A 12192-nucleotide genomic window follows, 5' to 3' on the forward strand; every position below is an offset into this window, starting at 1 on the left:
TCATTTATCCTTTCACAAGTGACAACAAAAGGATGTACTGGCCACTCAGACCATTAATCCAAAGTTCCTGCCCTTAGCAGATTAAAGTACAGCTGGGGAAATTTAACTGATTGTAGATAATTTTAGCAAAAATGGGGAGCCATGATAAAGGAATCCAGAAGTACTCTGAGAACATATCAAAAGCAAATAATCAGCCCAAGGCTTTGGGAGGAAGACTTTCAATGTTAAATTCTTGTCCTTTTGAAAAACTACTGTCCCTAATGTTGATTTGACTAGTCAATAGCATATATTTCACACTGTAATGGTTAATATTGATTATCAACAATTGATAGAATCTCCTTTAAAAAAAAAAGCTGATTGTAGAAATGCCTTGAGGGGTTATCTTGATTAGGTCAGCCTTGAGAGATTATTTTAGCTAGGTCAACTAAGGTGGGAGAACCACTCTAAACATAAGCAGAAAAAGCCAGGGGTGATGGTACTAGGGAGGCAGAGTCAGGTGGATCTCTATGAGTTCGAGGACAGCCTGGTCTACAAAGTGAGTCAAGGACAGCCAAGACTACACAAAGAAACCCTGTTTCAAAAAAGAAAGAAAGAAAGAAAGAAAAGCAAAAAAGGAAAATAAATAAAAGCGAGCAGCCCCATTCCTCAGGCTTGGTCTTGGATTGCATTAGAGAGAAAGCTAGGGCACAAGCGTCACCACTCTCTGCTTCCTCACTGGATGCAACAGAAGCAGCTGCCTCAAGCTCCTGTCACCAAGATCTTCCTAACATGACGGCTGTACTCTCAAACTGTGAGTCTAAATAAATCCTCTCTCTCTTGATACACTTTCTTCAGGGTATTTTATCACAGCAATAGGAAAGGACACCTATTCACACGAACACTCCTCTTATGCCACACAGATGGACGCACTGAGAAAGATGCCGAATGGAAAAGGCCCTCTTAGTGCTGAGCAAGAAAGCCATTGCCTCCTCAGAGACCTCATAGGGAGTCACAGCAAGGAGCCAAGGAGCTCTCCTATCCTTCGTGGCTCCTGCAGGAGTTAAAGTTTTAGATGAGGACATGCACCTGTACTCCTGTGTAAGAAGCTAGGTTAGTGACAAGGACAACCTTTTAGACAGTGTGTCCAGGCTGTGTATGAGGCATCAAGGGTAAAACCATGAACCAAGTTCCCTGGGACCCTCTGAAGTGTCTTTCATAAAGGACCGACTGCTTTTCATAAAAACAAAAACAAAAACAAAATGTGCCTTTCAAGCCGTATAGAGGAGACACATACTTATCCTACTAGCACTTGGGAGGGAGAGGCAGGAAGGGCAGGAAGTCAAGGACATCCTCAACTACATAGTGAGTATGAGGTCAACCTGGGTTACATGAGATCTTGTCTCAGGGGAGGGAAAAAAAAAAAGGAAGGAAGGAAGTAGGTGGGGAGGGAGAAATGGAAAAAATCCTCTTTCTAAATTTGTTTTCTGCCAAGTTCTCAGTTCTTGAGAGGAAAGAAAAACAGAAGGCGCCAGGGTACTTACCATCCCCACAAAGATGTTTCCTGCCACAGCCAGGGTCTCTGCAGCAGTGGTACCCATGGTGATTTGCAGAAACCAGGCAATCTAAAAGAGTCCAGATCCCTAAATCATCAGCATTAACAGGAATCTTGCATGGTGTCCAGCGATACCCTTCCCCCTACTCCGTGGACTAGTAAGGAAATTGAGACATGGAGACAGAGTGTGGCTCAGAGGGGTACAACAAGTGGCAAACATATTAGCCAGAATTTGGGTCTTGGGTCTTCTAGAACAAGCAAAATAGACCCAATGTGAAAGTGAAGTCCAGCCCAGTTTTTTTTTAACCATGTTCTGCTCACAGCCTACCTCAGGCCTGGGCAGTCATCTGGCCTCAGGATGCTTCAAAGGGATGGCCTTTTCCCATTGGCTCTGACTCACCCCGCGCCATGTATGAACATGCCCCCCCCCTCCCAAAGTATCAACTCATTCATGCCCTGACAGGTCCAAGCTGAAAGTCCTCTCCCGGAAACCAGAATGCCTTACCTTCTGAATCACCCACTGCACAAGGCCCAGGTAGTAGAGAATAGACATCACACATCCAAAGAAAATGATGATTGGCAGAGCCTGCAATGAGATCAGTGGCAGCGGGTGAGAGACGACACTGTGTGTGCGCAAGCAAGCTCTCGCCAGCCTCTAAACTAAGCTCTAGGCATGCCCAGAGGATCTGACGCAATGGAGTGTGGGAATAAACTCAAGTGTACCGCAGACCTCTCAGCCCACCGGTATTAAGCACAGGGTACTTCCTGAGCCGCTCCCCGCCCCCGCCTTTAAACCAGTTTTACGAAGGTAAGGAGCTCTGGGAAAGCGTGGGTTCCCTTCTACAATCAAATTGGGTCAAGGGGCCACCTGGTCTCCTGAACATACTCTTCATCCTCTGATTCATCCCCCTGCCCTTTGGCTGGCAATATCATTCCTGCCCACAAAATAGGTATTACCTGAAAAGCAAAAACGTTTTGGACCAGTGTATCACCAAAAACAAAACTGGAGCCTTTCACAGTATAACCCAGGAAAATCTGAAGGGGGGGGGGGGGGAGGGAGGAGAAGGGATGAGAGTTAATACAGGAAGGACACAGAGGAAGACGGGATCTGCCTCAGGTGTGACCACCTGTGGGGGCAGGCCATGTCCCAAAAGTTGGTCATGAAATGACAGGCTCAGCAAATCCTTTCTCTTCGCTCCTATTTTCACCTGAACCCCGTTGTTTTCTCTCTTTACCCAACCAGATGCCCCAGCACCATCACTAAGACTCAGCCCCAAAGCCTCCTGCCTCCATCAAATCTACATTCTCTGGGGTCCCCCACTGTACCTGGATCTGATCTCCCAACCACTGAAATGCATTAAATCCAGGTTCAGTTCTGATGACCAAAATCCCAAAGACAAACTGAAGGCCCAGGCCCCAAAACACTGTCCTCCAGCACACCTGGGATCAAAAAGGAAATATCCAAGCACGAGTTAGCAACTTTGCTCAGCCGTTGCCTGATTCAACCATGTACTGGGAGTGGAGCTAAAGTGAGGGGGGTTAACAGTCTGGGGTAACATGGCTGTGCTTACCAGTTTTAAGTCAACTTGTCATAAGCTAAAGTCATCTAAGAGGAAGGAACCTCAGTTGAGAAATGCCTCCAGAAGATTGGGCTGGAGACAAGACTGTAGTGGAAGTTTTGGTTTCTTTAAAAACTTGGTTATAAGCAGGGCATGGTGGCGCACGCCTTTAATCCCAGCACTCGGGAGGCAGAGGCAAGGTGGATCGCTGTGAGTTCGAGGCCAGCCTGGTCTACAAAGAGAGTCCAGGACAGCCAAGGCTAACACAGAAAGACCCTGTCTCGAAAAACCAAAAAAAAAAAAAAAAAAAAAAAAAAAACCCAACAACAACAACAAAAAAAACAAAAAACAAAAAACAAAAAAACAAAACACCAAAAATAAATAAATAAATAAAAACTCAGTTATGCTATGTAAACAGGTTTTGTGTTTTAATCCCAAGTGCAGGATATGATGTTGCTTTTAGTTTATTCACAGCTGATAACTGCCATGTGCGGCTAGGAGGGGGCATGGTCTTTGTCAGGTGGGGTTACTGGAATCCCGAGCACTCTGGGAGAGTACAAATTCCAGAGCCCAGGGAGGGGGAAGAGAGCTCAGAGAGGGCACTTTAAAGGCTTCGAGGAGACAGATGGAGGAAGAAGGCTGCCTGTTCATCCTGCTGCGTCTGCATTTGCTGTTGCTGCACTGCTAGATAGCCTAAGACTGAGATTGGTATTCTCCCAAAGAACCCGCCGGCCCTAACCAGCCAGAACTGTTCCATCTGACCTTCTTTCTCTCCTAGAGTTGGGGGGTTGGAAGGAAGGTAGAGGCATTAAGAAACCAAACTAAACTAGAGTTAAAAACAACAACAACCAGCACCTACACAAGACTGTATGGTATTTTCTTAATTAGCCATTGATGAGAAAGGCTTAGCCCATTGCCAGTGGTGCAATCACTGGGCTGGTGGTCCTGGGTTCTATAAGAAAGCCCTTGCCATGTGTTGCTAGGCCCAACCCAAACACCCCAAACTCACCGCACTGTGGTGTTTAGAGCAGGCAAAGAGGATGAGGATGAACATACATATTCCTGCAAAGGAGATGAGCTGCTCTGGCCTTTGGGCTGTGTCAAGGACCAGCCACAGGATAAGGCCAAGCACAGCAGCTGCTGTGAACACCCTGAGGGAGGAACAGCAGAGCCATGTCACCAACAGAGAACCCTCTGACGAGCAGTGTGGTTGGAGGGTCAGTGAGGTAACTCCACAGCTTAATCTTCATTACACAGAGATGGACCTTCAGAATCATCTGGAAGTTCCCGAGCTTCTGCTCCCTGCCCCTGCCCCACCTTCAATTTACAGAAATAGTAGACATATCAATAAAATGTGATAAAGGTGTATCCAATGATTAATCAAAATACTGAAAACACAAGAAAATGATGCATTGGTCCCCTGTGGATTGCTACTCAATGTTTAACCTCTCCATGGGTTAGAATCAAGTAAGCCATTCATGGGCTTATGGTCTTCACATGTACCAAACATATTTCAATACATGGGCTGGAGGTTGGAGACGCAGCTTGGCAGAGCACCTGCCTAAAGTGTGCATGACCTTGGACCCAATCCCCAGCCTATCAAAACAAATAAGGAGCCAGTCATGTTGTGCAAGCCTTAGAAAGTAGAGGCAGGAGGATCACGATTTTAAGGTTGGGATCGGAGAATTGGCTCAGCAACTAAGAACACTTTTTTGTCTTGTTTTGTTTTGCCTTTTGGTTTTTTTCAAGACAGGGTCTCTCTGTGTAGCCTTGGCTGTCCTGGACTCACTTGGTAGACCAGGCTGGCCTCAAACTCACAGCGATCCACCTGCCCCTGCCTCCCTAGTGCTGGGATTAAAGGTGTGCACCACCACAGTCCGGCTCAGAACACTTGTTTTTGCAGAAGACTCAGGTGCAACTCCCAGCACCTACCTGGTGGCTCACCTGTAACCCCAGTCCCAAGGGATCTGATGCCCTCTTCTGCATGTGGCACACATACATACAATGCAGACAGAACACATAAAATAAAACTAAAGAAGTGTTCGGTTGTGCTAATAAGCAAGTTTGCTCCTGGATGCTAAGACAGTGGTTCTCAACCTGTGGGTCGTGACCCCTGTAGAGGGTTTACATACCACATGTCCTGCATATCAGACACTTACATTGCAATTCATCAAAGTAACAAATGTACAATTATGGAGTAGCAACAAAAAAATCATTTTATGTATGGGGGGGTCACCACCACATGAGGAACTGCATTAAAGGGTCACATCATTAGGAAGGTTAAGAACCTCACCTCAGAGGGGCTATAAAAGACAGAAGCAGGTAGAGGGGCTCTGGAGGTCCAGAGGGGAAGAGAGTCAAGCATCGGGAAGGGAGACGCAGCCTGTAATAGCATAACGTAAGTGCCAGCACCTGCTCTGACCTCTCAGTTGGAGAGAAGCCCGGGTTTTCTCACTTCTGTCACAGGCTCTTGGGATTTCAGGTTGAAACTCCTCCCTGCTACAGTATCCCATCCGCACCAGCAATATTGATTGACCCAAGGCTATAAGAAACTGGAGCGTGCCGGGCATAGTGGTGCACGCCTTTAATCCCAGCACTTGAGAGGAAGGGGAGGTGGATCTCTTGTGAGTTCAAGGCCAGCCTGATCTGTAAAGTGAGTTCAGGACAGCTAAGGCTACCCAGAGAAACCCTGTCTCAAAAAAAAAAATTTTTTTTTTTCTAAAGAAACTGAAGTGTGGCTCACAGGCCACTTGCTATGTGCTCTCTACATTTTGCCTTTGCATAGGTAAGAGTCTGGAGCCCACTCAGGAACTGTCAAAAGAGAAAGAACAGATGAACTATGACGCTCAGTTGGTAGAAGGCTTGCCTAGGATGCACAGGCCTTGAGTTCAATACTCAGCACTCCATAAACCGTGTGTGCCTATAATCCTACTACTTAAGAGGTGGAGGCCAGAGGATCAGAAGTTCAAAGTCATCCTTGGCTACATAGAGAGCTTTGAGACCAGCCTGGATAAGAGACATTGTCTCTTGAAAAGAAAAGGAAAAGGAGAGAAAGAGGAAGGGGGGGGGAGAGGCAAGGAGAGAGTTTTGATTTCATCAGTGTTAATCCATTGATGCATTCTCAATTAAAGGGACTGTTAGAAAGTGGTGGAAGCTACAGGAGGTGAGGCTCAGCATCAGGAAGTCAGGCACCCGGGGCACGCCCTTGTAGGTGACACTTTGTCCTCAGTCCCTTGCCTGACTGATGCTGTTGCCTCCTAGCATCCATGATGTGAGCAGTTTTGCTTCACCAGTTCAATTCCCACCATGATATTCTGCCCCGTCACCAGCCAGTATTGATGGGGCTAAGTGACCACAGGCTAAGCCTCTGAAGCTGACAGCCAGAACAGCTTCTCCTCTGCCTTGCTCTTAGGTATTTTGTGAACAGCAACCAAAGTTCGTTGACACACTTACCTCTTTACCCAAAGTCTCAGGCGGGCATTTTTCAAGGGCTTCAGACATCCTATTAGGTTTTCGGCAAATTTTTTTTTCAGAAAGTGGCCAGCCAGGATGAAGGTTACAAGGCAAGTGATGACAAATAATGCCAGCGCCCTCTGGAAGTCCAAGATGCAAGCTGCCAGGAAGTAGGCAGCATAAGCTACAATGGGATGGTAGAGTCCGGGTCAGCAAGGCTGAGCTTCCAGGGAGCGTGGATTATACCTCCTCACTCCCAAGGAAGTGTCACTGCCTTCTATCCGAGCTGCTGGCTTCGCTCTCTCCCTTAGAGTCTGTCAATATCCACTGTTAGACTCTTCGGAAATCAAGCATCTCTCCTTGAACATTTTTTTTTTAACCCCAGCTATGTTGACATGTCAAATGACTAAACTTTTGAGTAAAGCCATGTAAAGGAGGCTGACACTAGGAGGAAAAGCCACATGGTGTTTTTCTCAGGACTCCCAGATTCTCCTCAGAGAATCTTTTTTTTTTTTTTAATTTCACCATCCCAGCTGCATCAAATCAAAGCTCCACATGTCACTGACAGCATACTATAAACAAAGTTTTCTGTGTTTCAGAAATAAGGTGTGGCATTGATTTTAATTATAAAGCAGTAAATAAATGATAATATAACAGATGTCTCTCATACAGAGTACAGGCTTGTGCCCTGAGTCAAATATAAACACTGAAACAAGAGATGAACTTAAAAAAAATAAAGAAAAAAATAAAAAAAAAGAAAACTTAAAAATTTAAATTGTCAAATGGTACAGCTTCAAACTAGCATATCTTTAGGTTCTGCTTACCGTCTGGGGATACAGAAATACATTAAATGGGCCACCTACAGGCAATTACAATCTGTACCTCAATTAACCTTTAGATTAATTTATGAGTCATACTGCTTTTTCATCCAACAACAGTCTTGACACAAGTTAGCAGTTCTAAAGCGCTGTGCTTTCCCCTTCCATGAACTCTCATGATCTCACCTAAACACAAGAGACCAAGCAAGATCTTCCTGAATAAAGCAGCATGTCTTTCAAAGAAACTTCTCGCCTTGGTGAGAGGCTGAGGAATCCTCCTGATGAGAAGCCAAAATTAAAACGTGAGAATTCGTTCATCCTGCTCGTGGAATTCTTAGAACTTGGATGGCCCAAGGCAGACTTTGTTCTTAGTCAATAAAGAAAAATGGCTCAGCTGTGTTCCTGCAAGGCCGCCCAGGCTAGCTCAAAGCATGAGCATGCGCATGCGCATGTGCATCAGGTCAGAGTGGCCCCACTCAGCCTAGAGTAGCTACGTCCTTGCTGACTTCCTACCACAGAAGTGGACGGTGATCGTGCCAGGGATTTACTTTTTGTATCTTTCCTGAGGACTGGCGTTGCTCGGCTTCCATACTCAGCCTGGCCTTCTTAGAAGCTATTCGCTCACAGCATGCTAAAACCACGTTAAGTTAGTCCCTTTAGTTGTGCACACATTGGCAGATAGGAGAGAAAACAGCACCAACCTCAAAAGGCGCTAGGCTGACAGATCTGAGAGAAGATGCCCAGCAAGAGCTACACAAGATTGCTTTGTATCTTGCTTTCCATATATCTGGGCTCAAAGAACTTCGCAAATACTACCAGGGTTCCTCTAATAAGCCTGGTGGTGGTTTCTAGTGCAATCTTCTACACTTAAGGCTTGTGGTGTAGTGTAGTGTAATGGGTAGGCTAAGTCCATACATATAAGACTAAGTAAAGTTTTATTAGAACATACCTATGCCCATTTGTTTATTGTGATCTGTGGCTTCTTTCTCACTAAAATGGTAGGGCTGAGTAAACTGCCTACTGTTCACTACTTTGTCCTAGTCTTAGTTGGTAGGTTAAGCAAAAATAATTATAACATCCATGTCTAAACTATGCTCAAGGAGAAAAGGAAACTTTTTTTTTTTTGGAACGAGCATCTTACTATAGTGCCCAGACTATTCTCACACTCATTAAGACCAGAACTCACCCTCCTGCCTCGGTCTCCAAAGCGTTGGGTTGACAGACGTGCACCGCTCTACCAGCAAGAAATTCTACTCTTATGCATTAACAGCTTGAATGTAATCCCAGCCCTCAAGAGCTTGAGGCAAGAGAATAACTGTGAGTCTGTTGGGGGCCATGCAGGAGGAACAGCAAAACAGCTCTAGAACTCATGGAATGCAGCCCCCTGGTTAGCATACCCATGATGGGCGTGTCTCGGGGAAGTGGAACCTCCTGAGGACTTGACGCTGTTGTGGAGCATAGCTCTGCTTGTTACCTTTATGGTCCTCATAATCCTCCTGATATATGAACTGTGTGAGGACTCTAAGGGGCCTCCAGCCCCTCACTGGGCAGTCTCACTGGCGCTCACAGTAACAAGGCTTGATCTCTTTCAGGCATTGCTGCTGGAGCAGATTAATGATTCAACCACCCATTTCCATCCACCCAATATATGAATGTATGTATGTATGTATGTATGTATGTATGTATGTATGTGAATGTATAAAGTAAGAGAAGCCTGAAAGAAGAAGCTTGTTGGAACCTACCTAGTGGAGTCTGTCCTACTTCATCATTAAATGTAAGTGTGTGTGTGTGTGTGTGTGTGTGTGTGTGTGTCTTTTTTTTCTCCTTCTTTCCCTTTCTCGTTTAGACACTTGCCACCATCAGTGGAAGCCCCCTGCTAGGAGCCATTAGCCCTAGCCCCCACTTACAAGGTAGCTGTAAGTCCATGCCAGGAAGCTGTCAGCACTGGCCCTCCACCAGCAATTTAATTCTGGCCCCTCAGTCTGCCACTATCAGTGGAAGCCATTTTTGGTAACAACCAGTTCCAGCCTGGAAAGTTGCCCTCAGACAAAGTCCGCCGAGTCACCAGTGTGCTCCCGTATCTATGCCCCTCCCTCAGTTTCCCCAGTTGATGCCTTCAATATAAGTCCAAGGCCATCCTAGTTTATTTATAAAGTGAGTATGAGGCCAGCTGGGACTACATAGGAACATGTTATCAAAAATCAAAAAGAAGAAAGAACAAAGATCCAAAACCAAACAAGAACAAAACAAAGCAAAACAAACCAGATACCATTCCAAGTAGACGGACTCTAGAATTTACATTATTGACTGTTAAACTGCTAACCAAAGTATGAAATGTTGTGGTTACAAAAATGTACAGAGTTGATTGTGCAAATCATAGATAATCACACCTGATAGTACTCAATGTATGCTAGCCATTTGCCGTTATTACAGCTGCTGTCCCTATTATTTTTTAATGTCATCCAGATAGGGACCGATGGGCTCGCCTATGTCTTGGGCTTACGCCAAGATACCACCATGTGCACGGAGCACCGTGCAGCGGTCCTGGTCTTGTCTGTGAGTTAAGCAGTCTGAGGATGAGTAGCTTTGATCTTTCCCTTCCCCACACCCCGGCCCCTCCTCCCCTCCCCCAGCACCCTGTCCCCACCACCACCACATCTGGTTCCTGGACTCCGGAACACCCTTACTGCCGGTAAGAGGAATGCCCCAAGCCATCCTTCAGGCTGTGTCCCTGTGTCACTTCTTGCATGTTTTGGCTTCTCTCAGGATTTCCTCCTTCCTATCAACACAAGCAACACGTGAGTTTGGACATGCAGCCCTGTCAGGGGATCAAGAGATTGAGAAAGCAGCCACAAAGCCACGCAACAGCCCACAATAGTGACTTACCATGAGTTCCAGGGCTGCGTTCTGGATGCCATTCTCCAATGTGTCCTGGGAAACAGATTTTCCTCCCCCTGGTCTCTCCATCTTCTGTTATTCTCAGCTGAAAAACGAACTCGAGGCTAAGGCTGGCAGATTTGCCATTCTGTCATTCTCTCATGCAGGGCAAAAGAGAATTTTCAGGGTCAGATCCTCTCAGAAAAGACACATCTAAACTTCTTTAAGAAGTCAGAGCTGCTTCCAATAAGAATAAGAACTGATTCAATTTTGGCAAATGGAATCGGCCGAGGGGAAAAAAATCTCAATATTTAAGTCGGTGTAGATATGGCATAAGTTATGACTTTCTTTTAAGGTGTATTAATCTTATATCTTCATTATTATTATTTTAGGATGTAACTCATGGTCATTGTGTCATAAACTATATCAAATTTGTGCATATTCTAAATTTTTGGTGCTGATATACAAATATCACTGTAATTTTTGTGAATCCAATGATAGTTCTTGATCTGTATGTGGTATTAATCTTTCAAAGAAAACTAAGAACTTAGAGCAACTTAAAAATAACTATTACTTTGGGGGCATTTATAGTGGGTAGGTTATTAACATTTTATAATAAATGTAACTATAAATGTAAAAAAAAAAAAAAAAGAATAAGAACTGAGCCGGCGGTGGTGGTGCATGCCTTTAATCCCAGCACTTGGGAGGCAGAGGCAGGTGGATCATTTGTGAGTTCAAGGCCAGGCTGGTCTACAAAGCAAGTCCAGGACAGCCAAGGCTACACAGAGAGACCCTGTCTCAAAAACAAACAGAAAACACAAACAAACAAGGAACTGAAAAGATTGAGCAAGGACTAATGAAATAAGCAACGAAAGGTAGAATTTGGATTCTTGTTGTAAATGATTATGGAAGAAGAGACAATATGACAGACAAGAAATAAAGGGCAGGGAGGAACTGGAATGCATTTGCAGGCCTCCCAGGGCCCCCAGGACCTGGACTGAAATTTAGTCCCTCAAATCAAGGGTCATATAGTAATGCTCTTTATCTTTTTCCTAGAGCAGACCCCACTGAGCTATACTGAAAGGAAAGAGAGGGAAGATGACAGCTGAGGAAGCCCCGGATGTGCTGGGGCTGGGGAAAAAGAGAGAGAGAGAGATGAACACACTGCTTTAGGTAGGGTTCTCTAAGGAGCAGAGCCTACAGAACGTGTCTACATAAACGAGGGCTTTGGAAAAGGACTTACAAGGTGCTGGGTGGGTCGTCACAGTCCAGTCCGACAATGGCTGGAACCTGGGAGCCACTCAGATTACAAAGCCAGATGCCACAGCAGCTCCAAATGCGGTGCCTGGAAGATTCCTGGACTGGTCCCCAGTCCACACTGGATCCAGAGGAAGCTGGAGGCTGAAGTCTGCGGAGACTGACCACAGCCTCACAGGCTGAGCTCTCTTACCGGCAAGAGGCAGAGGCAGGCAAGCAGCAACAGCACAGTTCCCCCTCAGACTTCCTCCTATTTAGGCAACCTAGCCCTCTAGGGGTGGGGGCGTGGGCGTTGTAGGGGGGGAGAGGGAGGGTGGGTGGGCGGGCAAAGAGAGAGGGAGGGTGGGAGAGAGGGAGGGTGAGATAGAGGGAGGGTGGGAGAGAGGGAGGGTGAGATAGAGGGAGGGTGGGAGAGAGGGAGGGTCGGCTGGCGGTGGGTGGGGGACGGGGTGGGGGGCGGGGAGAGGGCGGGGAGAGGGAGGGTGGGGGTGGGGAGAGGGCGGGGTGGGGGCGGGGAAAGAGGGGGCGGGGTGGGGGCGGGGTGGGGGACGGGGAGAGAGGGAGGTGGGCGGGGCGGGGGCAGGGAGAGTGGGCGGGTGGGGGGGCCGGCGTGGGTGGGGGTGGGGGAGGGGGAGGGAGGGGGAGGCATCTTAGAAGTGGACGTCTGAAATCCAGGTGAGGCGCTGGAGAGAAAGCC

General features: G+C 46.5%; 1 protein-coding gene across 3 annotated transcripts in view; it reads right to left on the reverse strand.

Annotated features, from left to right (window-relative positions):
- Positions 1 to 11746, reverse strand: part of SLC28A2 (solute carrier family 28 member 2) — a 31489-nt gene extending 19743 nt beyond the window's left edge. For 2 of the 3 annotated variants that reach the window (XM_084776916.1, XM_084776917.1), the window contains exons 1-10: positions 11482 to 11746; positions 10248 to 10344; positions 10049 to 10140; positions 7548 to 7639; positions 6544 to 6727; positions 4100 to 4241; positions 2858 to 2971; positions 2489 to 2566; positions 2037 to 2117; positions 1521 to 1601 (exon numbers count right to left, since the gene is read on the reverse strand). In XM_084776916.1, the coding sequence (XP_084633042.1) occupies positions 1521 to 1601; positions 2037 to 2117; positions 2489 to 2566; positions 2858 to 2971; positions 4100 to 4241; positions 6544 to 6727; positions 7548 to 7639; positions 10049 to 10140; positions 10248 to 10328 (945 nt within the window). In that variant the 5' untranslated portion in view covers positions 10329 to 10344; positions 11482 to 11746. The remainder of the gene's footprint in view (positions 1 to 1520; positions 1602 to 2036; positions 2118 to 2488; positions 2567 to 2857; positions 2972 to 4099; positions 4242 to 6543; positions 6728 to 7547; positions 7640 to 10048; positions 10141 to 10247; positions 10345 to 11481) is intronic. The other variant, XM_084776918.1, reaches the window with a different exon arrangement.
- Between the last annotated feature and the right edge of the window lie 446 nt (positions 11747 to 12192).

The sequence above is a fragment of the Acomys minous genome, assembly GCF_964271855.1.
Source record: "Acomys minous genome assembly, chromosome: 3".
Classification (NCBI taxonomy): Eukaryota; Metazoa; Chordata; class Mammalia; order Rodentia; family Muridae; genus Acomys; species Acomys minous.